At 37.1% G+C, this 26169-nt stretch overlaps 2 protein-coding genes across 5 annotated transcripts in view; one reads left to right on the plus strand and one right to left on the minus strand.

Annotated features, from left to right (window-relative positions):
• Positions 1-26169, minus strand: part of LOC101737456 (centaurin-gamma-1A) — a 303411-nt gene that overhangs the window by 50256 nt on the left and 226986 nt on the right. For 2 of the 4 annotated variants that reach the window (XM_038012838.2, XM_062670221.1), the window contains exons 2-3: positions 8881-9027; positions 6494-6576 (exon numbers count right to left, since the gene is read on the minus strand). In XM_038012838.2, the coding sequence (XP_037868766.1) occupies positions 6494-6576; positions 8881-9027 (230 nt within the window). Of the gene's footprint in view, positions 1-6493; positions 6580-8880; positions 9028-26169 lie in introns of all 4 variants that reach the window. The other 2 variants (XM_038012836.2, XM_038012839.2) reach the window with 1 other exon arrangement.
• NimB (nimrod B) overlaps positions 1-26169 on the plus strand; it is a 660573-nt gene that overhangs the window by 35691 nt on the left and 598713 nt on the right. The gene's annotated exons all lie outside the window — the stretch shown is intronic.

A 26169-nucleotide genomic window follows, 5' to 3' on the forward strand; every position in this document is an offset into this window, starting at 1 on the left:
GTTCACAATCTATAGATAAAACTTTCATTGTTTATTTCTAAAAAAGAAAAACCAATTTCAACAAAATAAAATTATAATGTCAACGCAGTCGATGCATTTTGCATCTTTTGAAATTGACTTAATCCAAAATTCTTGTTTTTTGGTAAACGCTAGAAATGTAATTCAAGAATTGTAATTTTTCAGTTTCGATTTGATTATTTTAAGACGGCTGATAGAAGAGTATGGAATAGTAAAATTCACTGTGCCGACCCCACCTAGTGGGATAAGGTGGAGACAAAGAAGAAGGCAAATGAGAAGATGACGATATGGCGACTACAACTACATTAAGGAAATGTAGAGTTCCTTAATGTAGTTGTAGTCCCCATATCATGGCGTACATGGAGTAGTCCAGGAAACATCAAATGCTGAAGTCGATGGTGCAGTAGTACATAATATCGTAGTACACAAAACATTTATTTATTTTATTTATTTATTTATTTATTACACTTCATGTAAAATTTACATTGGCGGACTTAATGCCTAAGACATTCTCTACCAGTCAACCAAAGGTAGTGCAGAGTAAATAGTGGTAGGTGCAATGAAATTTATATTAAGTTACGAATACATACAAAAATACAAAATCACATATACATATACATACATACATTTAGTAGTTACAAATGTATTATTATAGTTCGTAGTAGTAGTGTTCATCACTTCTCTTAATTAACATTCTTTTAATAAAACGGAACACGTATAGAAATGAATTCCAAAACTCGAATATGAAAGCCTTTTGATTTCTTCTCTTTTTTTTTTGTTAATAAAATAATAATGATAGCTCTTTAACTAGTGGCGTAAGATTATACACTCTATGATCATCTCTCAAGTAAACCACATTTGTTGCAAGTTATTTCTTTTATTTTAATACTATTAAAACCACATTTTGAAATTTTTCAATATTTGAAATTCAGAATTAATTTTATTATAGAAAAAAAAAAAAAAACACCTTTTGATCGTTTGAAATCGGCAACCCTGTTCTTTTTATCTCGTGCGCCAAATTGCCGGATAAACGGAAACGGAAATAGGTTCGCATTCGAACACAGAAGGTTAGATTAGGTCATAAGAGATATTTTCTGGTCTATTACGTAAATCGGGAATGCGACAAGCACGCGATATTAAAAACGAGCTTGACTTAAATGGAGCGGGGAAGGAAATCTATAAAAAAATCCTTACATTACGTAGATGGTTTTTTTTACAATTGCTGGTAGCCTCGATAGATTATTCTAGCTGCAGAGCTGGGAGAACCTGCTAACACTGCCAAAGCAAGTGCTTTGCTGCATGTACCACTGATCGGAGTAGGTAAAGTATATTCCTATACCTATTGACATTTAGACAGGCTAACCGACGCAGACGATCGCCGGTCCCGTAAACCTTGGGATTGTGGGGTTGGGGGGTCGAATTTGCGTTGGCTAAGAGTTCCCCGTCAGCCGCGCCTTTTCATAACTATATCTCAGTCGCTTGGGTAAAAAAGGATTGGGTTGTTTAGTGAATTCACTCCTGCACATATACAAGACCCCTACACTTGTAGTTGTGATCCGGCACTTCTAATGCCCGTCACAAGAGGCCCTTCGTCTCACATTACATTAAACAGATATAGTTAGATACCTCTCTCCAAAGCCATGTGTAATTCAGTCACATCAGTGAAGCTCGATCCGAATATCCGATAAATCATATTTAGTTCTACTTCTAGTTTTCTAATGGATCCGCTATACTCAAACAGGAAAATTTGGATGTTAATATATGGATCACTAATATTATCCCAATTTAATTTACCAAATTCCAGATCCAAAAAGTAGCGTTTCCCAAACACGAGATGCGGATTCGCAACTGGGCGATACACATATATTATTATGTACGTATGTATATTTCAAGAACTCCATGCATTTGTATCGAGCGATATGAGTCTGCTGTACCACGACTTAGCAAATAGCTTTGACGATGAGAGCATCATATTTTGCCTATTGCATATGCTATGCCTATTTTCTGCCGTGAAGCAGTAATGCGTTTCGGTTTGAAGGGTGGGGCAGCCGTTGTAACTATACTGAGACCTTAGAACTTATATCTCAAGGTGGGTAGCGCATTTACGTTGTAGATGTCTATGGGCTCCAGTAACCATTTAACACCAGGCGGGCTGTGAGCTCATCCACCTATCTAAGCAATAAAAAAAAGTTTCTATTATCGCAATGGAAAGCTTCAAAATATTTGTAGTTTCTGTGGGTAGTCTGTGAATTGGGCTGCCGTTGTCCATTTCTACCGTGAATAAGTCTTGCCTTCCCGTTTGTACATTTGCCTACAATACAAACTGAGGCTTCGATAACAAGATTCAAAGCGGCTTCCATATTATAATGTCTATGATAATCTAAGTGATCATCATCAGACACCGAGTGGACGACAAAATCGCCTACCCACACTGTTGAATAAAAAACGAATTACTGTATATTACGTAAACGTACATATTTAAGTAATTATTTAAAAAGACCACTCGCAATTAAAACGATGTTCTAATTAGTTGAGCGGTTCAGAAATTAAAAAAATGCTACATTTCTTTAAAATCGCTAACATTTTTCCGAATTTTCTTTGTTTCCTCTCAAAGAAGCCCTGCGGGCTGACGCTGTGCCCGACTTTTGGTCGAAAGTTTCTTTGATGTAATTATAAATGGGACTAGAAAGGCTTGGGGCAAAGAAGGAGAACAGAGATTCATAACAAAAATACCAAGAAATTTGGTTTGGGAAAGTAAATTTGGAAAAGAGACTATGGCCCTTGTTTTGATGCTGTGTATATTTCGGTAGATTCGTAAGCCCCGGAAAAAGCTTAACTCGGAAGGTTTGCGGTTGGCTCGACAACTTTGCTGCTTAATCAAACTGTATGAGCCAAACGCACTGAGTTTCTCGCCGGATCTTTTCAGTGGATCACGATTCCGATCCGGTGATAGATTCTGCGAAGCGCTGCTCTTGCTAGGACTAGTGTTAGCAAATTCTCTCAAGTTGAGCCCATTAGCTCACCTATCCGTCCGGGCGTAGCTGGAATAGCCTCTTAGGCTGGAGTTGACACATCTTTTTTTATTCCCTACCAAACGAATAGGTACCTAGGGAATAAAAAAAAGATGTGTCAACTCCAGTATCCAGCCTGGAGAGAAAGATTAGCTAACTGCACGAGCGTCTCCTAACAGCTGGACGGCAGCTGCTTCGTGACTACATCTACCAGCGGAATCACGACCCATTGGGATATTATCCGGTGAGGAACTAAGCGGGCTGATGCCACGGGCTGATGTCACTATGCTTTGACGGTGACCTGATTTTTTGGTTTCTCTATTTTCTGTAAAAATATAGCTTACCACCCTGTCGTCTATACTAATATTATAAAGCTGAAGAGTTTGTTTGTTTGAACGCGCTAATCTCAGGAACTACTGGTTCGATTTGAAAAATTCTTTCAGTGTTAGATAACCGATTTATTGAGGAAGGCTATAGGCTATATAACATCACGGTAAGGATGACAATACAAATGGCAACACAAGTGGAGCACCAATAAAGAATGTTTCAAAATAGGTGTTGTGATGTATGAAACATTCCCATATAATCTATGTTAACCTACCTAATGTAATCGTAAGTGTAATCCTATATAAACTAAGTGTGTATCAAATAAATCAGAGTATTATTCGGACGCTCGTTGGTTTCATTACAAATATATACCTCCGACGCAACACCTTATAGTGTTTAAATAGCTCCTTATCATTCTATAATTAAAAAATATTTTCACTTTCTACGTAAATGAAGTGGGGGGGTAAAATTTAGCGTTATGCCAAAGTAACTATTACATGCGGACGGAGTCGCGGGCAAAAACTAGTATGTTTCATAATACCTTACTTAATATGAAGATTATAAAAGAAAATGAATACTGGTATCGTATTTCCTATTAAAATAAACACAAATAATAATACATTTCGATCGAAAAATTCATAATCTAAAATAGCTTAACAGAAATGATGACGTCAATGAAAACTTTCACATCCTATTGGAATGATAAGATATAAAAATACAGCGCAAAGATATGTACCTAAGTCTGATATGGCCTGAAAACTCTAAGCGCACCGATAATGATGACCTATTGTAATCTAGATCAGTCGCTGGAATTTTCAGACTTCTTACAATTCACAGAAGAACGCTTCGAAACAATTGGTCGTATATACATACATACATAAGTGTATATACTTCAATCGTTATGGTTCTGAGATGTATACAGACACGTGACGATTAGCTGCATGCCTAGTTATTTATTGTGCTATTCAATAAAATCAGGTACCATTAGATGCACAGTCACTTTATCAATGCATCGAGTAAGCCTTATAAAAGCTCGGTACTCGGCGGTCATAATTTTGATTATAGTTTTTGAAAATTAATTTGTAATATGATTGTAAAAACGAAAATTGAGTAAAGCACTTTTGATGCTAATAGTACTAATTACAAATTTCAACCCACAGACACAGCCCACTGAGTTTCTCGCCGGATCTTCTCAGTGGGTCGCGTTTCCGATCCGGTGGTAGATTCTGCGAAGCACTGCTCTTGCTAGGGCCAGTGTTAGCACCACTCCGGTTTGAGCCCCGTGAGCTCACCTACACGTAAGGGTAAAGCTGAAATAGCCTCTCAAGACTATCAGCATAGGTAGGAAAAAAAAAGAAATCAAATTTCAAAAGTTACTGTTGCCTAGGGGCGGAATGCATGTGCTCCTGACCATGCTGATGCCCATCTGAAAAGTGGTAACTGGAACACGTGAAGATCACGGTTTAAATGTTGCTGCCCATCTTGAGACTTGAAGATTGCATCACTGCAGAAAAGATAATTCCCAATCCTGCGGACAGAATGGAAAGCAGTCGACGTCGCCCAAAACACGTCATATCGGATCCTCCCGATCCACTAACGGTGCTTCTAGGTACTTCAAGCACCGGTCACCGTTCTCGTCGAACCCGTCGCTTGCGACGAAGGGCTCGACGAGTAAATTAACTCCCAGATACAGCCCACTGAGTTTCTCGCCGGATCTTCTCAGTGGGTCGCGTTTCCGATCCGGTGGTAGATTCTGCGAAGCACGGCTCTTGCTAGGGTTCGTGTTAGCAACGTCATCAGGTTTGAGCCCCGTGAGCTCACCTACCCGTCCGCGCGAAGTTGGAATAGCCTCTTAGGTCACTAAAAACTAGGCAGGGAAAAAAGGTACTAATTTCATGTTTTCGAAATTATTCCTTTAAACTTTCATTAACTGTTCGTGTTTGTTTTATTTTTATTGCTTAGATGGATGGACGATCTCACAGCCCACCTAGTGTTAAGTGGTTACTAGAGTTCACAGACATCTACAACGTAAATTTGCCACCCACCTTGAGATATAAGTTCTAAGGTCTCAAGTATAATTACAAAGGTTGCCCCACCCTTTAAACCGAAACGCATTACTGCTTTACGGCAGAAATAAGCTGGGTGGTGGTACCTACCCGCGTGGACTCACAAGATGTCCTACCACCAGTAAAGATTCAGCGAAGCACTGCTCTTGCTAGAGCTAGTATTAGCAAATTCTCTCAGGTTGAGCCCGTGAGCTCACCTACCGGTCCGCGTGAAGTTAATCCTTTAAGCTAAAAATGATTCGGTAGCAAAAAATATATACTAATTTCATATTTTCGAAACTAACCACGGAGACATTCATTAACTGTTCGTGTGACGACGATAAAACAATTGCTCGCTGTTAAATTATTGATTTTCATATGGGGGAGGCGAACGACAATAAAAAGTTTCAGGTGTGTGGATTGGAAATATATTTTTTTCGATTTGATGAATGTAAAAAAGGTTCTATAGTAACGTGTCATTATTATTGGAACGAAGTTCCTTATCGCGGGTTGTGAAAGGGGGCTAAACGGAAAAATTCTTACGAAAAGTTGTCACGACACTTTTTAGATCCGTCATTCTGACCAATCAACGTGTAGGCGCTTATCGCGTGACATTGCTCGTATCCGATTGGTCCGCGTAATGAGTAAAAAAAAAATTACAATTCCTTCACTAATTAATCGAAAGGAACTTCGTTCCATCCGGGTGTCCCTTGACACCTCAGAAGTTTTTTTTTTAACTTACTTATAATTAATTCTCTCTGACATAAACAATTCACTATTTATGACGTGCGTGATAGAATTTTGTGGGTGCTTCGACGATTCACCTGTCGCTTTATTGTTCCCGGAGAAAATAGGCATCACAACTTGAATGCAACCATCCACTTTAAGACATGGACCGTTGAATCAATCTAGTTGAATAACTGTAATGTCCTAGCCAAAAAACCAGCAGAGTACTATTTCGCGGATTATTAATTTTACATAATTTATTAAAATACCATTTTTAACATTCACTACTAATAATTAGATTGCCGCTGATGGCGATGTCTACGAGCAGTGATAATAATAATGATAGCGCTAAGTTTTGAAACTAACCTGCATCTCTGGTGGTCCGCCTTCATCTCTGATCAGCAGGAGATAGCTGTGACCGTCTATGATGACTTCCTTCTTGAAGCGACCTCCTAGAAAAGAAATCGTACTAATTTGGTGCTGCAAATAAGCGTTTTATAATTATTATTTTTGATTGCCCTTGTAGGCAGTCGAGCATACAGCCCACCTGATGGTGAGTGGTTACCGTCGCCCATGGACTTCAGCAATACCAAGGGCAGAACCAAGCCGCTACCTACCGCTTAATACTCTCCACAAGCCTCGTTTGAAGAAGGAAATGTCATAGCGCTCGGAAAAACACCGTGGAGGGGAGCTCATTCCATAGCCGGATGGCAAAAAAGACCTCTGGAAACGCACTGTGGATGACCGCAGTGGCTCCAAGTAGTATGGATGAACTCTACTCTAGTGGCGGGCGGTGTAATGGTAAAAACGAGATGCCGGTATCATCTCGAACAGTTCCTCAGAGCATATTATGTTCTAGCGACCGGGTAGGCTTCGCTTCGGGAACTGTAGTTTATTATTGATCCTAATGAATTATCTTTTATACAAATCTGGTTCTGACAGTAACAAACACAATAAATAAAAAATGTAACAAACAAAAAATCTAATCGTTCCTGTTCTTAAATTCCATTCACAATTTGGGGGATAACTGATATACACATTAAAGATAGATATATGCTTTCGCAGTCTTTTTTGTAGGACTGTTTAAGATAAAAATTTCCATTTTACATTATATACGTGTGATTCCAACAGTTTTTGCGGCGTACGCCAGATCGCCTCGCAGATAGTTGATTTTTTTCTACTTACTGGACGCTTATTGTTATCTTATACCTTTAAACGAGCAATTCTTGTATATATATATATATATATCTGAATCTGGGAAACGGCTCCAACGATTTTCATAAAATTTAGTATACAGGGGATTTCGGGGGCGATAAATCGATCTAGCTACGATTTATTTTCAGAAAATGTTGTTTTATTCGTATTTTCAATAATCAACTCTTCCCGAGATGTATTGGCGCGTAATAATACAATTTTTCTTAATTGAGGGCAACTAACCGCTTTAAAGACAAAAGATGGCGTTATCAAAAAAAAAAACAGAGCAAAGCTCGGTCATCATCTAGTTAAGTAATTACCACTATAACTTTATAAATTATAGCCTAAATGTTATTTTTCATGTAAATCCATTCGGTAGTTTTTGCGTGAAAGAATAACAAACATATGTCCATACACTCTTACAAACTTTCGCGTTTATAATATTAGTGTGATGTAAGATATTCTTGAATGGCACCGGTGGGAGGGTTAGTCAACTGCCTTAGAGTTGACTTACCAGGGTCCGTGGACACTGACGTTTGGACTTCAACAGTGCTGGTGGCACAATCAGTCCACCGAGCACTGCCAAGTCAATCCTCCTCGAAAAAAAAAACCAACTTTCACTAGCTTGACCTATTTACATTTACCGAACCTTTCAATGTAATTTTCACCATCATCAAGACGTTGGATAACCTCAAAAATTCGTCCACATATCAAGGACCGGTGATAACATTGCAACAATTTTATTAATTTGGCAGAACATCCTAATTTATTAAAATAAAATTATTTCACCCTTTTGTCCAGTTTAATTCTTTTAAAAATAAATTTCTACATTTCTTAAATTTAGAGTCTCTTCTCTTTGCGATGCGATCTTTTTAGGATTCATTAGAACCCTCACAAAGGCAATAAAGCATATAACCGTCAACTTAATTTTTTTCTTTATCATAGCTATTATTTAGTAACATCATATTTAAATAATAAGAATAGACAAATCACTTAAAATAAAAGACCATAACAATTATTTTTTCTAATTCAATTTATCTTAAATAAAAGTCCACGGCAATAAACATCAGCCATGTCTCAATATTGTTCAAATGCCCGAGCGAAGGTAAATATTAAAATTAACACAAAATCCTACATTTTATTACTGCTATTAATGTTTGTTTAGTGACAGTCTCAAATACAGGTGAACAAGTTTGTCTAGTTTGTGTGAATACGCATTTGGCTCATCGAACGTCAAATAAACGTATCAGATACAAAACCCACGCACAAATATTGTAAAGCTGACGTCTATCAACGGGGCTCAATAAGGTCGATGAACCTAGATAATATTTGTTACTTAAAAAATATTCTTGTGCCATCTGTTGGGCGTGCTTAAATATGTTGTGGAGTAGAGCGACATCTAGTGTCCCCTTTCGATAGCATTAAAGCTGGTTTAACGCCATCTAGCGATAAGCAGTGAAACAAATGCTCTTCAAATTTTAGTTCTACACATTTTGGGTAGATGGCAGTAATATAAAATTTTCTTAAAGTATAAACTAAGTTAATTGAAAAAATAGTACCTTCAGGGCTTTCTTCTTGCATGTAAGCTCCAGTTAGGTATCGATGCACTAAGGCTGATTTTCCACTATCGGGTGATCCCAAAACACCGACTCTTAACTCTGTGACGCCCCTTGCTGCCGTCCATTCTTGACTGTTTACAAAAGAATCTGAAAAGAAGCGAAGTGAATTAAATTACGTTCACCAATTTAACAACAAAATTAAAGCATATTAGATTGCGATTGATGATAACTGGAATGACTTGATCAAAATGTTCTATTAATAGACTAAATCACATTAGATTAAATATTTTAGTTATTAAAACTGTTAATAGATGGCAATAGATGGCGCTAGCAGTTATTCTTTTAAAATATATAAGATGATTTATTGAAATCGGCTGCTACGCTCAGTACACGTGCTGAGTGCAACTAGTGTAGAAAGACTTCAGTATAAAAAACTAAAACTTCTTTACCTATAAAAAATATACAAAAGTAAATTATTTATCATATTGATGTTCGGAATATCAAAAGACAAACTTTTAAATACCTAACGTAATTTTTTATTTATTTCTCAATGCATCTTTTAGTCTATTTGTATTATTTATTATGTTGACTAATGCCTATATATTTTATGCAGAATTGTGTATTTTTAGTGTAGAAAACGTGTTTATGGCCAAACTTTGTATGAATATGTGGTTTCTGCTAAATAACCCCGGTCACCGTCCTCGTCGAACTCGTCGCTTGCGACGAAGGGCTCGACGAGCGAACTAACCCATAGACACAGCCCACTGAGTTTCTCGCCGGATCTTCTCAGTGGGTCGCGTTTCCGATCCGGTGGTAGATTCTGCGAAGCACTGCTCTTGCTAGGGTCAGTGTTAGCAACTCTCCGGTTGAGCCCCGCGAGCTCACCTACAAACGTTAGGGCGAAGCTGAAATAGCCTCTCAAGGCTATGATATTGGTAGGAAAAAAAAAAAGTCGTTTTACGGTAATGTTTTTAGCGTTTATTGAAAAAACGCGTTGAGCGTCAGACAAAGAATGCGTAACAATCCTTCGTTGAACGATAAAGCACGAATTTAGACACAGCTGACACTTTATTTCCAATTCGGTTCTAATAATAATATAACTCTTTATTTAACACCACATGTACAGAGTAGACAACAAATAATAGACGGTGACATAAATTGGCGGCCTTATCGCTGAAAGTGGTCTCTTCCAGGCAACCTTGCAGGGAGAGGAATAAGCAAACTAGCATGGACGGTGTTTTCCCTACTAATATATAAATGTGAATGTAAGTTTGTTTGTTACGCTTTCACGCGAAAACGACTCAACCGATCATCATGAAACTTTGAACACATATTCTTGGAGGTAAGGTAGAAGTAACATAGGATACTTTTTATTAAGAAAAAAAAAAATTTTTTTTACGAAAAATAAAAAAAATTTCAAAAAATCCCAAAATCTAGCTTCTTCAACGCCATCTACCGGTCCAGTAATGAAGTTGCAATCCTGAGTACTGTAATACCGTTGCACTGTATTACCGACGGTCACGTCAATATCCAATCCAATTGACTATAGTTTTAGCTGTTTGGGATTTTTCGCGCTAATCTCAGTAATAACTGGTCCGATTAGAAAAAATCGTTCAGTGTTAGATAGCCCATTTATTGAGAAAGTCTATTATAGGCTATATAACATCACGGTAAGGCCATTACAAGTGGAGCACCAATAAATAATGTTTCAAAATAGGGATTTAAATAGCTCCTTTATTAACATTCTATAATTCAAAAATATTTACATTTTCTATAGAAAATGAAGTGGCGGTAAAATTTAGCGTTATGCCAAAGTAACTATTCCACGCGGACGGAGTCGCGGGCAAAAGCTAGTATCTTAATAAATTTACATAAAAATACTTCTAAGATTAATAATTAAAAAAAATCGTTAAATTCGATACACAATAAAGAGGCCATAATTATGTCTTTAAATAATAGAGAGCTAGAAATAAAAAGCCTCCGCCGATAAGAGTAATAATGCTAATATATTTACAATGGTGAATTTAGACATTTAACATCCAAATGCCGCAAAGATACAACACTGGTGGTAAGTACTATTTCTGCCATGAAGCAGTAATACGGTTTGAAGGTTGGATCAGCCGTACTGAAAACTGAGATTTAGAACTCGTGTCTGAAGGTGGGCGGTGGCATTGACATGGTTCACGTCTGTAGGCTCCAATTACCGCTATTGTTAACAATGACAATTAAATTTTAAAAACAATCCAGATAGGCAAAAATAGCACCTAGTTCTCGGACGTCAATTATGTCCATCGATTTATTTTACTGTCATCTGTCTCTCCCTTCAGACCGGAATGCAATACTGCTACGCCGTAGAAATTAGCAGCGTGATACTTTAACCAACATAAATACTATAGCAAACTTTTCCTTATTTACTAATATTTACGATTACGAAACATTCAATAAACTCTCTATATTGAAATGGTCGATGAGTGACCAATAAAATAGTCAATCATAAAACGTTATTTCCAAAGACACAAAATTTTCTGAAACTTTCGAGTGAAAAAAACCTTTTGAGAAGTTAGCACGTGCTCGCCGCTCTGCACAATGGAACTCGTCATTTGTCACAGTCCAGCGAGTTGTGAACGGGCCATTAAACCAGCGAGATAATTTATTTTATTTTAAGCTTACCACAGCCCGCTTTTTTTTTCCTATCTAAGTTGTTAGCCTTGAGCGGCTATTTCAGCGTAGCCTTAACTAGTAGGCGAGCTCACGGGGCTCAAACCGGAGTGCTGCTAAAACTGACCCCAGCAAGAGCAGTGCTTCGCAGAATCTACCACCGGATCGGAAACGCGACCCACTGAGATGATCCGGCGAGAAACTCAGTGGGCTGTTTCTATGGGTAAGCCCTCTATGTAATGACAGACCAACGGACGATATTATCATAGTTCTCATGATATATTGTATAACAGTAGGTGGCTTAGTGTGTGGATAACGCGAAACTACTGATCTACCAACAGAAAGTACTGAGACTTCAAGTATAAAATGATATGAATAAAAAAAAAAACAAAATGTGTGCAATTCACACGTGGTAGAAGTGAAATCTTCCAAAATTAAAATACAATTATCCTAAACGTCTTAAGTATATGTAAAATTTTGTCATTAGTAAATAATTGTAAGGTAGCGCCCTCTGTGAATTGATATTTTAATTTCACGTATAATCCTAAATTAAAATTCACTACAAGAGCTTTCATACACACGTTAGTATTAAAAAATCTCACAGATGGCGCTGTATTAAATAGTATGTATATTTCTGTCTCATTCTTTGCTGGCTTTCATCCTACACATTTTTGTATTTGTGTCTCTTACCTGTCGTTTTTTCCGTTGCATTCGGTTTGAAATCACAACGATTCTAAAGAAGTTTTCACTTCAAAAGTGTTTACCGATTGACATGATCATGCACTATTGGATGTTATTAAGCTCTTTTGATATTTTTACGTCAAGGTACGTTGTAGCTTGTAGCTGTTCTTCGATTTGACTTGCCGTGACTTGTGAGTTTTGTTTTAATGTTAGATTTGTTCCTTGAAGTTAACACCATTTAAAAATTGCACTTTTAATGTAAACCAATCTAATTGTTAAAGACTGTTTACTTAAGATGCTGTTTGAGGGATGATTGCTATTTTTTTTTACAATATTTCGCGTCTGCTTTTACAATACATATACAAAGCTTAAAGTGTGTTTCTTTTTTAGTTTGCATGGGAGATGTAAAAACAACATACCCATAGACACAGCCGATTGAGTTTCTCACCGGAATTCGGTGGTAGGTTCTGCAAAGCACAACTCTTGGGTTTGGCTTGGACTAGTGTAAGCAAATTCTCTCAGGTTGAGCCCGTGATCTCACCTATCCGTCCACGCGTATCTGGAATAGCCTCTTAGATTACCAGCGAATAGGTATTTTGAAGTATTTTAATATCGATAAATTTAGATTTAGAACTTCTCGCGTCTCAACGATATTTTTCAACTATTTCTTTTTCTATTTTAAATCATCACCAGCCCGGCCTTAGTGGCCAACATCGAGACGTCACGACTCCGATTGTGTGCAAACAGTGTAATGATCGAGTTCTTAAATGAATAAGAGACAATTTACAATGTGAGCCTGTAATGTCATGTTCAATAAAACATGTCAAATGTGGATCGGTCGTAAAAAAAAAGTGTTCCGAATGGATTTAACGAACGCCGCTTTTGTATCAAACGTTTATTATAATTAGAGGTCCCGCAGTAGTCGAAATTCGACTATAATTAATTGGAATCGTATAATAGATTTTTACACTATTATAATTGTATTTTATACTTCTATAATCACAAATTTTGCCAAGGCTACACTATTAAAGACAAACAATATTTAATGTATTCTCAATTTTACCGCAGACGTCAAGAACAAAAGTTTGACAATTAATAGCATGCGTGTGTGCGTCAAATACATGGTATGTAGTGTGTGTAATGTTTTCTTTATTGATTTAATGTATCTTTTATGCATTATTTAAAAAATATATTAGCATTGTGCACTTCTTCTCTATATTCTCTATAAGTGTGGAAAGGACAATGCCCATTTTCTGTGGGCGTTTGGGACCCTAAAAAAAGTTGTCCTGTCATGATGGTTTTAACTTAGTTTGATAGACAAAGAAATATCGTTTCATATTCAAAAAACGATTTTTATATTCTCACCCAGGTTTAAGAGAAAGCTGTTTTTTTCTGCAGCTAAAATTAAGTTGTTAATTGTTTTCTTCGAAATCAATAATCGCTCTCATCATTATTTACAGTATTCAATAAGTAAATTGTGGTTAATGTTGGTAGAAATAAGCCCTTACGTACATTTTATTATTATTATATCCTCATAATAATAATAAAATGAAATGAAAATCCGGAAGCCGGCAACGATATTGTTGTTGTTGTTTTTAAATTCACCAATAAGCAGGCAAAGAGCGTAGCCTATACAGCCTAGTCTGTCGAAGTTATATATTTTTTATGTCAGTAAAAAGCCGGTGTATCTCTTTTTATTGCTTTTTGGGAGTTTTGACGTCAACTCGACGAATACCACATTGACTGAGCATGAGTTTACGCAGACCTTTTATACACAATATTACAAATACAAATAATACAAATTACACAATAAACTATTAAAAAAACATTAAAATAAAAATTCAAGTGACGCTTCACTCGGATTGCTGCCAAAACTCTCTGATATAATATGAATAGAGTAATGGTAGGCTATTGATATTTTTACTAATGGAATCATTAATATCTAAAAATATTAAATAATTCATGGTTTTAAGTCATAATTATTATTACAATATATAAATATTGAATTGAACAAAAATAAACTAAGAAGCCTGTGAATTATAAGCATTAGCTATTTTTTTTTAATTTGTTGTTCAAGTCACAAACAACTTTTTCGTTTGACAGCATATGGGTTTGCTATAAGGCTGTATGGGCTAAGCCCTTTGCCTATTGGCGAATTGAAAAACTATGGCATGGATAGTTTTGGGATGTTATCAAATAAGTAATTTATTTTTTTGGAATACAATGCCAGGTTGAAAGAAATGTTGATACATAAACTAAACAACGTGAAAAAATAAGGCATCGTTTTTCAAGTACAAATAGTTTTGACATAAAGTTGGCCCACTTTTGTGCATTGTCCTTTCATACGCCTCCGTCCGCGCAATTTTTGTAAAAAGGGATACAAAGTTTTTGCTTCACGTATTAATATATAGATAAAAGACAATGTACAATGTGAGCCTGTAATGTCATGTTCAATAAAACATGTCAAATGTGGATCGGTCGTAAAAAAAAGTTTATCAATAAACTTTTGTGTATGCGCTCTGAATGGATTTAAGGAACGCCGCTTTTGTACCAAACGTTAATTATTTTATTTTTATATACGTATATTCCGTAGAGCGCTCAAATGTAAATTTTGCATTAATTTATATAAAACTTAAATGTTGCACGACGGAAACTGTTAATACGGCAAAGTAATGTGAGCAGCGCATCTATGATTGAATGCGAACTAATCAGTCGTGAGTCCTTAGTTACGCTATTAATGTGTGATATTCATTTAAATTATCTTTATATATAACAATGAGTTGCTGTTCGTTAGTCTCGCTAAAACTCGAGAACGGCTGGACCGATTTGGCTAATTTTGGTCTTGAATTATTTGTGGAAGTCCAAAGAAGGTTTAAACGGTAGATAATTAATATGAAAATGCTCTGAATTAAATAAAAATAACAATTTTGTTTTTCCTTTGATGTGTCCTCCGTCGGACGATTCCTTTCGTTTGTTTTAAGTTTATTTTATACAAAAGTTTAGGTATTTTATCGATTGAGGCACTTCGAAGTTTGCCGAGTCACCTAGTAAAAATATAAAAGTAGTTTTTACCAGCTAAACTGTTTCTAATTATGCACATCCTAACAGATATAAACTTGAATAAGTCTTATTTTTTATATAATAACATAAAATTTATAGCAAAGGTGTGGCAAAGGTAAGAAATCTTAGTTCATCAAATGGTTCGACAAGAAAAATCTAGAGATACTTAACTAATTTAATGTTTGAATAATTTTTTTTTCCTATCATTTCGCTGGTACCCTAAGAGGATATTCCCGCTACGGGTAGTTGAGCTCACGGGCCACGCAAACCTGAGAGAATTTGCTAGCACTAGCCCTAGCAAGAGCAGTGCTTCGCAGGATCTACCACCGGATCGGGATCGCGACCCACTGAGAAGATCCGACGAGAAACTCAGTGGGCTGTGTCTATGGGATAGTTGAAAGAACAACAGACAAACTTTATTCACACTCTGATTTAATCTGCCAATTTTACATTGATGTATCTTATTCAACTGCCCTCTTCTGACCGCCTGCATACACTTTTAAATATATCTCAGTCAGCTATCCCCTCTTGACCGGTCACGTGGCGTAGTCATGTGACTTTAAAAACAGTCAATTGAGCAACTAATAAACAATAATATTTAAATGTTTTGCAATATAAGCCTCATATTTAATAATAATTCTTAATATCTACAGGACTCTATATAATCATATTAATCAACAAACAAAATGCGATAAGTTCGCGTCATACGTAAAGTATTCTAGCGTTTTTTTGGGCTGTACACAGCGCTCGTGCGAAACGACTCTTCAATGTAAACGGGTTGCCTTAAATCAGAGTTTCGCTGTGGGGGGAACTTTTGAACAAATTATACGTACGAACCCACCTTTATCCTGTTTAAGTGCTTATTAAATGCTAGTTTTGTCGGTGCTGTTATAAAGTTAATACATTTTATTTCGTTTAACGGGAGGGTTTGTTGTTTTGGTTCATTAAAATGCTTGTTTACATATTCAATTTCTTTCATCTTCAAATCTCGTTAAGCCATGATTGTTTGGCGTGAGCCATCATACACAAATGCCTGAATCTCGCTCACGATATTTTCAAGATAAGCTTGCATATATACAAGTTCCGAACAACAACATTTGGACCGTCGGTCTACTGAGTGATATTTAACCAGCTCGGGGGAAGATCTTCGCTTTCTCCGTCGGTAAAACTACAAAATTGCATCATGACATATGACGGTTGTATTAACACAATCATAACACGTTCAAGACGTTGCTTTCCTGTATGTACTATTATCTGGTGTCTGGTTCTACCACCAGACTATCATGGGTTCCATGGGTGGGACAGCCACCTAACGTCAACTTCTTTTTTCCAGTTGGACAGTGATCTGGGCAACCCATTTAAAGCAATAAAACGCATGAGGATCATCGACACATCTGATACTATCCTTCCGTCGCGGAAACTGACAATTCCTACTGTTTCTAATAGCTAGGCAGTTGGCATGCACAGAGGAGGAAATATTTTTGCCAAAATCGACTTTACTTCGGTTTCATATAGTTCTTTTTCTCTTAATATTAGTGTCATGATCTCTAATGCAATTGAAAGAAGATTTATCGCCTTGTTACTTATATAATAATACGTGAATGTGTCAATCTGATTAGTATTTTGATGTAACGGCTCGATGGACGAGCTCACAGCCCACCTGGTGTTAAGTGTTTACTGGAGCCCATAAACATCTACAACCTAAATGCGCCACCCACCTTGAGATATAAGTTTTAAGGTCTCAGTATAGTTACAACGGCTGCCCCGCCCTTCAAACCGAAACGCATTACTGCTTCACGGCAGAAATAGGCAGGGCGGTTGTACCTACCCGTGAGGACACACAAGAGGTCCTAACACCAGTAAAGATAGTCCGACCAGATTCGTTCAACTCTCAACTTGGAGCTACATGACGTATGTAAAGCCAAGGATAAATACAGTCGGAGGGGAATCCTTCAAGAAAAAATAATCTCACATAGGTTGAACAACGACCCCTCAGTAATGAAGAAGACGGGGCGAGGAAGTGGATATATACAAATAATCTTGTTTACCTACCATATTGATTCGCATACACTCAATATTTCGCGGCGACTTTTACACTAAACCAACCTTTCTCAAAGTGAGCGATAACGCCCCCTTGCTGCAGGCCTAAAGGAGGGAGGTAAAAAACCCAGAAAAAAAAGGGGGCGTTCTGGAAAGGCTTGGGAGGAGATTTGTAATTTCATCCAAGAGGACTCTTTAGATATCGACTTAGCTCTCGCTATAGTGGTTTTTAATTAGGTGAAAAAAAGGGGGGCGTTCAAAAATAATTTATTCTCAAAGTGGGCAATAGACAAAATAAGTTTGGGAGCCCCTGACTAAACCGAGAGTTCTCTCAATTCGCTTTAGTTTCAGAGTAAAGATTAGTGGGAAAACAAACGTTTGATTCCCATAACGTTTGCGATGCAATATCAAATTACTGAGTATTGCACACCGCTAAGTGCTGACTTTAATATTGTTTTGAATTACATCAATCAGTCGCTTGAGTTAATTAACATACATAGATTTGTTTAATGACTTTGAACTGGTTTTATCGTTGAACTCCTAAAGGGAAGAACCGATTTTGACGATTTTTATGTGTGCTTCTGCATTTTTATTTATTGCTTATTTGGGTGGACGAGCTCACAGCCCACCTGGTGTTAAGTGGTTACCGGAGCCCATAGATATATACAACGTAAATGCGCTACCCACCTTGAGATATAAGTTCTAAGGTCTCAGTATACAACGGCTGCCTCACCCTTTCAAACGAAACGCAGGGTGATGGTACCTACCTGTGCGGACTCACAAGAGGTCCTACCACCAGTAAAAAAGAGGTCCTACCACCAGTAAACAAGAGGTCCTACTACCAGTAAACAAGAGGTCCTACCACCATTAAACAAGAGGTTCTACTACCGGTAAACAAGAGGTCCTACCTGGATGGTTTTGACTTACAAATTGGAGCCGATGGGCGGCGCGGTGATCTGATTACAAACACCTTATTTCAGGGCAGGACGTTTTCTTTTGAAACATTGTGTTTTGAGGGAATATTGTCTTTGCTTTGTCTGATTTTGTAAAATTGACACAAATTACATAGGCGTGTTTTCGAAGCTTATAACTTCAGACACCTTCATCCTTATGCCGTTTAGCCAAGGTTTATGATCAAGGTTCATTTTTTCAGTGGGTGGACAGGAAGACAAATATTTATTCGGTTAGACCTAACCTTGCATTGTTTGTGAGTAGGTGATCTATTACCTTTATTAAATTTTATTTTAATTTAATTTTATATTAGTAGTTGACATTTGATTGACTTGATTTTTATTTATTTTTATTCTTTTTAATAATTCTGATAAATTGCAATTTTAATTTAATTTTATCCTGATTTCAATATTATGTAATTGTATGTGATATGTTATGGGCTTAAGTTGCCTGAAATAAACGCATTTCATTTCATTTCATAGTACCTATAGCAAAAATATTTCTTGAAATGCAAAAACAATAACATTACAGTAAAATTTTCACACGGGTATGCACTACCGCCCTACCTGTTTTGACCTCATGTTTCAAGATAGGTGGAGGTTCATTCATGTAGTGATGCCCATAGGCGCCGGTAACCACAAAAACAAAAGGACTGTGGGATTAATCATCACGCAAAAAAATCAATCAATAAAAATACTGCTATTACTGCCGCAAAGCAATCATTGTTTGAATTCTGGTTTGAAGTTTTTTTTCTAAGTGTGGTCATCGCGGAATCCTAGGAAGGGTTGGTCCCAACGATGGATGGCAGATGGAGATATTCACAATATATACGAGCCCTGTTGACCACTTCTTATCAAATGAGCCATGGGCCACTTGTGACAAATACGAAAGTCATTTTTTCAAAATTGCTACCCGTACATTAAACCCGTGTAAGTAGTAATTACTTCGTAAAGAACCTTCACAATAATTACAATTCAGTAATTACGAGATAAAAACGACTGTCACGCTTCATCATACAACGTCTCCGTTACAATGGAGATGACCTCACTGAATGAGGTCGTAACAAAAACGTACATTACTGACCTCACCTTATTGCACTACACACGCTTATTGTATTTTACTGTATTGTTATTTATGACTTTGGAATAAATAACAAAAAAAAATGAGTTTTTTTTTATTTTCTTGCTGGTGGTAGGGCGTCTAGTGAGCCCGCATGGGCAGGTATCACCATAAATACGTATAACTAATGTCTCGGGATGAGCGGCAGCATTTATGCTGTAGATGTCTATGGGCTCCGATAACGACTTAACACCAGCCGGGCCCTGAGCTCGTCCATCCCATCAAGGCATTAGAAAAAAAAACCATTAAAATTGGATGCCTCAACGTATGATCCTCTTTTGTGTTGTAGAAAAACGTCACGTACTAAAAAACAAATCTGGACAATTAATAATCTGTAGACGGACAAATTATATGGCCTAAAGGACATGTGGCAGAGCAGTGATTTATCATTTTTGGCGGGAACGCGACGCGTCAAATGTCACTGAGAAAATACGCGGTCTATTGAGTTTTATTGTCCTTAGAATCACTGATACTTTTACTTATCACTAACTTATGGTAGTGCCAATCGATGAATGATTATTAAGCTATCTGTTTTTACCGTGAAGAAATCACGAGTTGCGTTAGAAGGGTCAGACATTATCGCAGCAATTCGTTTCATTATCACCCGTTCCGTTTTAACATCACAAGATTAATACTTGCGTATTTACTGGTGGTAAGACCTCTTGTGAGTCCGCGCGGGTGGGTACCACCACCCTGCCTATTTCTGCCGTGAAGCAGTAATGCGTTTCGGTTTGAAGGGTGGGACAGCCGTTGTAACTGTACTTGAGACCTTAGAACTTGTATCTCAAGGTGGGTGGCGCATTTACGTTGTGGATGTATATGGGCTCCAGTAACCACTTAACACCAGGTGGGCTGTGAGCTCGTCCACACATCTAAGCAATCACACCTCTCAGCTACCGGTAAGCATTTCATGACTACCAATCTGAATTTAACTTTACAATCAAGACGATTAAGTCGTAATTTCTGTTGCGTTTTGCGACTAAAAATAGTGGTAAAACGAATGCAACGCAACATCCAGTTAGGAGTTAGGACCATTTAGGGCATATAATTGCGTCTCGCTCAGTTTTATCACCATTTCTAATTACGAGAACGAGACAGATCGAACTCGTTCGTACGCTATTCGTGTGACCTTACATAAATTGTATACAGAATTTGAAATTAGTTTGACGCAAATTGCTGACTGTTTTCTTGTGAGTCCGCACGGGTAGGTACCACGTGTAGTGTTCGCTCGTTCACGCGGCCCGCACAAACTTGAAACCCCTTCAAACCATTCAATCCCGTTTTTGCACGATAGTCGTCGGAGCTCTGTGGTTCATCAGAAACGTCCACCTTCACGACGACTTGGACCTAGAGTCCATCAGTAAGTATCTACAGTCGGCGTCGATACGCCACTTCGAAAAAGCGGCACGACACGAGAACCCTCTCATCGTGGCCGCCGGTAACTACATACCCGATCCTGCAGACCAAATGGTAAACAGTCGACCTCGCCCAAAACACGTCATCTCGGATCCCCTAACGGTGCTTTTACTTATATCTCATATCTACCTTAGAACTCATATCTCAAGGTGGGTGGCGACATTTACGTGGTAGATGTCTATGGGCTCTAGTAACCACTAGTAACACCAGGTGGGTTGTGAGCTCGTCCACCTATCTATGCAAAAAAAAAAACAAATAGATCTTCACCCGTCGATAATATAATGACGATATTAAATTCGGAATGAAGCTGTAAAATTTGTTTTCATTGTGTCTGCGACTCGCGAATGCCTAAGAAAATGTTATATTTTTTAACACGGTCAAAGCAAGGCGTGCCGTGCCGTGTTCATACTAAATAAATTAAAAATAAGCTTTTAACCTAAAGCTTACCTACGACTCTGGTGTGAGGGCGTAGTAACATTACCGGTCACGCAAAAAGCCGTAATAACCTGTGTAGGTTTAGTCATGTCCTATATAGGAAAAAACATTTCGTCTTTTCGCATTAAAAGTGTACTATTTCCAAAAATATTCGAAATTGAGTTAATATGCGCAATCATTTACATTAATTAAAAAGATAAATGTCGTGTATTAAGCGAAATGTTGCTTAAACCAAATTGCCTTGCACCCCTAGATATGTTAAATTTAAATAAAAATTATAAATTTAATTATAAATATTTAGTAAAATGTAATTAATCTTTATACCAAGTTTTTTTAAGCGCAAAATACCTACTTAAAGCATACAAAAAGATACTGAAATACTTCCAGAAAAAGTCTCAAAAGGTTATTAACCTGTTTTTTTGCAACTACCGCTGTCCCAGTACACTGCAGGACATAAAAAAAAACTAGTTTTCATATAACTGGAGTTCGCTTGGTGCTTGCTATTCGAGCCGTGCAATTGGACGCTGAAAACGGGGCGACATCTTGTTTTTTTTTTCACAAAGAAATAAAAAATAACATTGATACTTCGGTTAGTAGTCGGCACGTGTAGAATAAAATAGAATAGAAAAAAAAATCGGATATGAAAGTGAAGTGAAGTGAAATGTTTTCTGTATCTTTTACCGTGCCATATATTATAATAGTCTGTCTTTGAAGTCGTACATTAAAAAAAATGGAGAAGTAAGAAGAACATAATAAACATATTGTGTGGATAGAGTCAATTTTTAATATTAATTAACGTATGCTTCACGCAAAGGGTTCTCTAATCACGTCGGTAGCTTCTACTAGGCGAGTTCACGGGTGTGTCAACAAATTAGTTTCACTGCTAATTCATAAGGAAAAAAGTCAGTTGAAACATTTACTATTTGCTTTTGTAAGGTTTGTTGTAAAATATTTTTTTTTAATTTATTTATTTATTTATGTACACACAGAAAAGAGGACATAATACAGAGTAATAGGAAAATTATGTACAAAGGCATTGCTTATTTCTTTAAGAAATCTCTTCCAGCAGACCTGCGAGAGGATAATGAGAATAATAATAAAAAGTGATGAGTGTGTGTAGAACAAATAACACATAACTAAAATAACAAATACAACATAACTATACTTGAGACCTTAGAACTTGTATCTCAAGGTGGGTGGCGCATTTACGTTGTGGATGTCTATGGGCTCCAGTAACCACTTAACACCAGGTGGGCTGTGAGCTCGTCCACCCATCTAAGCAATAAAAAAAAAAAAAACATGAGAGTAACTATTGTATAAAATTTAAAATGTTGAAATTAAGATAATTTTGGGATTGTCCTGTGGCAACACTATTGATGGGAGCGATGACGGTCGTAGAGACGAGATATGTATATCAAAAACGACAGAGAAAGAAGTAAGGGGGTAGTCGAGAAAAAAAAGTGGAAGACTGTGTATTATGAAGTGAGCACTGACCTAAAAAAATTTAAAGGGGAAATTACAAATAAATCAATACAGAATTAATAAACTATTGCTGTATTAGTATTATTTCTTGTCTGAGGGAAACGTAGTTTAGGGAAAGAGAGAATGTACTTAATTGCTACACTTGATACCTTACAACTTATATCTCAAGGTGGATGGCGCATTTTCGTTGTAGATGTCTATGGGCTCCAGTAATCACTTAACACCAGGTGGGCTGTGAGTTCGTCCACCCATCTAAGCAATAAAAAAAAAAACCAAAACTCAATTAACATAGAAAAAAACAACCAACAAGCAGATAGATTTGTACAATAGGCGGTCTTATCGTTAAAAGCGATCTCTTTTGCAGACAACCGTAGTTTACGCTTTTAATATTCCAGAAATACTCAACCCAACATCTTAACAACATCTCATCCAAGAGCTCGTAATTTAATTAAGAATCCACAATGGCCGTGTCTGTCCGTGTGTCGCGTTGTTCTTGACAGCTGCTCCAGTTTACCTGCACATCTGCCCGGCGCCTTTGTACTGATCGCCTTTTGTGTTTACACCATCTTTGTGCAAAAACCGTCTCGGAGACGCGGATCTCCCGAATTGAAACGTAAATATCGCGTAAATTCGCTAATTTTTTTTTCCTGTGCGTCCATTTTTTTGGCTTACACTGTATTTTACCAGATGATTATTATTAATGCGGTGCGGTAGCTACGATTTGAATTTTAAAATTGGCGAAACGTGTCTAAGTAACTCACTCGTATTTTAAGCATAAAGATGTTGTTTGAAAGTAATCTATATAAGTATGTATATACCTATAAAAATGAATTGCTGTTCGTTAGTCTCGCTAAAACTCGAGAACGGCAGGACCGATTTGGCTAATTTTGGTCTTGAATTATTCGTGGAAGTCCAGGGAAGGTTTAAAAGGTGAGAAAATATAAAAAAGCTCGGAATTATATAAAAACAAACAATTTTGTTTTTCCTTTGATGTGTCTTTTATTTATCGATTGAGGCACTACGAAGTCTGCCGGGCCAGCTAATCTCTGATAAAATTATACTGTAGTGATGAATTCTGTTGTTACATACATAGCTTTTAAATTTATCTTGAGACTAATTATTCAAAAGGTAGTTTTTACAAAGGCTAAAGGATTGGATAACTGTTATGACAATGTAAATGACGCTGACATGCCTCAAGATGGGTTGATATTCACGTCACGTCAAGGGCTCTATTGACTCCATTGACAACTTAACTTCGGTGAACGAGCTCACGGCCCACCTACTGTTAAGTCGTTACCGGAGACTATAGACATCACAACGTGAATGACGTCGCTAACTTTCAGGTCTATGTCTCAAATGTTTTTAATAACTATTTATGATTTTTGCGATTTCGATATTTTTTACTACACGATGTTATCCCTTCATACTGAAAGACAATCTCGCAATTTAAATTCGTATTTCATTAGAAAAAAATGGCACCTGCTTGCGGGATTCGAACACCGATACAGTCGTATCGCTCGATATGGTGGTAGGACCTCTTGTGTGTCCGCATGGGTAGGTACCACCACCCCGCCTATTTCTGCCGTGAAGCAGTAATGCGTTTCGGTTTGAAGGGCGGGGCAGCCGTTGTAACTATACTGAGACCTTATAACTTATATCTCAAGGTGGATGGCGCATTTACGTTGTAGATGTCTATGGGCTCCAGTAGCCACTTAACACCAGGTGGGCTGTGAGCTGGTCCACCTAACTAAGCAAAAAAAAACGAGTACACCGGGCATCTTATCCACTAAGACTTCTATATCCAAGCTAATAAAAACTTTAATTACTAATAACCATAAGTAATCTATAAAGTATAAACCACTTTATGTACAAACAATAAGTAACATAGAAACATTATTTATAAAAAAAAAATATCATTGAATAACCGTAGACCTATATAGAATTTTCTTTTGCGTTCGAGCATATCAGACAATAGATCTTAAGTGATGGAACAATGCTCGACCTATTTTATCGATAAACAATATCGATAATTTACTTTCGATAAGAACGAAAACAATTGTTTTATTATACGTAGGTTGTATCGAACGCGGGGTTATCGAACTACAATCGTAAACGTGTCCGTGTTCATTAGAGAGACAAGATTAGATTTTATTTTTTTATTGACAACTCATGTTATTCATTTTGATAACTATAACGACGGACGAAAGGCTTTCGGTTTAACCGACATTCCGCTTAATACGCGACATTTATCTTGGTAATTAAATGTGCATTTTATTTAGTACTAGCTGACCCGGTAGACTTCGTAGTGCCTCAATCGATAAATAAAACACCTAAACTTTTGTATAAAATAAACTTAAAACAAACAAAAGGAATCCGTCCGACGGGGACACATCAAAGGAAAACAAAATTGACATTTTTATTTAATTCCGAGCATTTTCATATTTATCTATATAGATTAGCATCAACAGTTCGAAGTTCTTAATTGAACTTCAATTAAGTTTACTACATTCAAATAGCCGAAGAAGTTTTTTTGTTATGATACTTTTTCCAAATTTTAAACTGTTTTAAATGGCTCTCCTATAAAGTTGCAAAAATGTGGCTTAAACCAAACAGCCTTTTACCTCTCGATAAAATTATTGGAACAGAGACATTTATTAATTACACATCGCTTTATATATTAAGATAGTATTTAATTCGGTTTTCGCCTCTTGTGAATCTTGAAAAAAAAAATGACATCCCTAATATGGTTTTCATTTCAAAAGTCATTGTACCGAATTTGATGTCTAATAAAATCGATAACACGATAATAAGAACGCAACAATTTTTATCGATTCGAAAGCACGTGTTTACCAGCCCCGATTTACGATTCAGAACGTGGCGCCTAAACAACGACTTCCGTTTCCTTCGGTCGAATACAAAGACACGTGTACGCTGCGGTACACGCATCAGTATTGACGGCATTCGCAAGCAGTTTTATGTCTTTTCCTAATTTCCATTTTAATATACGATATTTTTCCTATCTATTATAATACGCCATGTTGCTAGTTCTGTATACTTGACCGTGTGAAATATTATTCAAAAGAATCGAATAATTGACTATCAATGGCTGGCTTCCTGTTCTATTTTTGGTTAATTTAAAAAAAAAAACCTAATGTCATTTTAGTTTCCCCTCCACGGTGTTTCCCGAGCGCTATGACATGTCCTTCTTCAAACGAGGCTTGTGGAGAGTATTAAGCGGTAGGCAGCGGCTTGGCTCTGCCCCTGGCATTGCTGAAGTCCATGGGCGACGGTAACCACTCACCATCAGGTGGGCCGTATGCCCGTCTGCCTACAAAGGCAATAAAAAAAAAAGTTACGAATCAAAGTCGATGCAAATATGAAATTTTCATTTTCGTTTTCTGTTCTGCTCTACAACAAAGCAAACGATTACAAGCCCATAAATCCCAA

Source organism: Bombyx mori, chromosome 9 (assembly GCF_030269925.1).
Source record: "Bombyx mori chromosome 9, ASM3026992v2".
Classification (NCBI taxonomy): domain Eukaryota; kingdom Metazoa; phylum Arthropoda; class Insecta; order Lepidoptera; family Bombycidae; genus Bombyx; species Bombyx mori.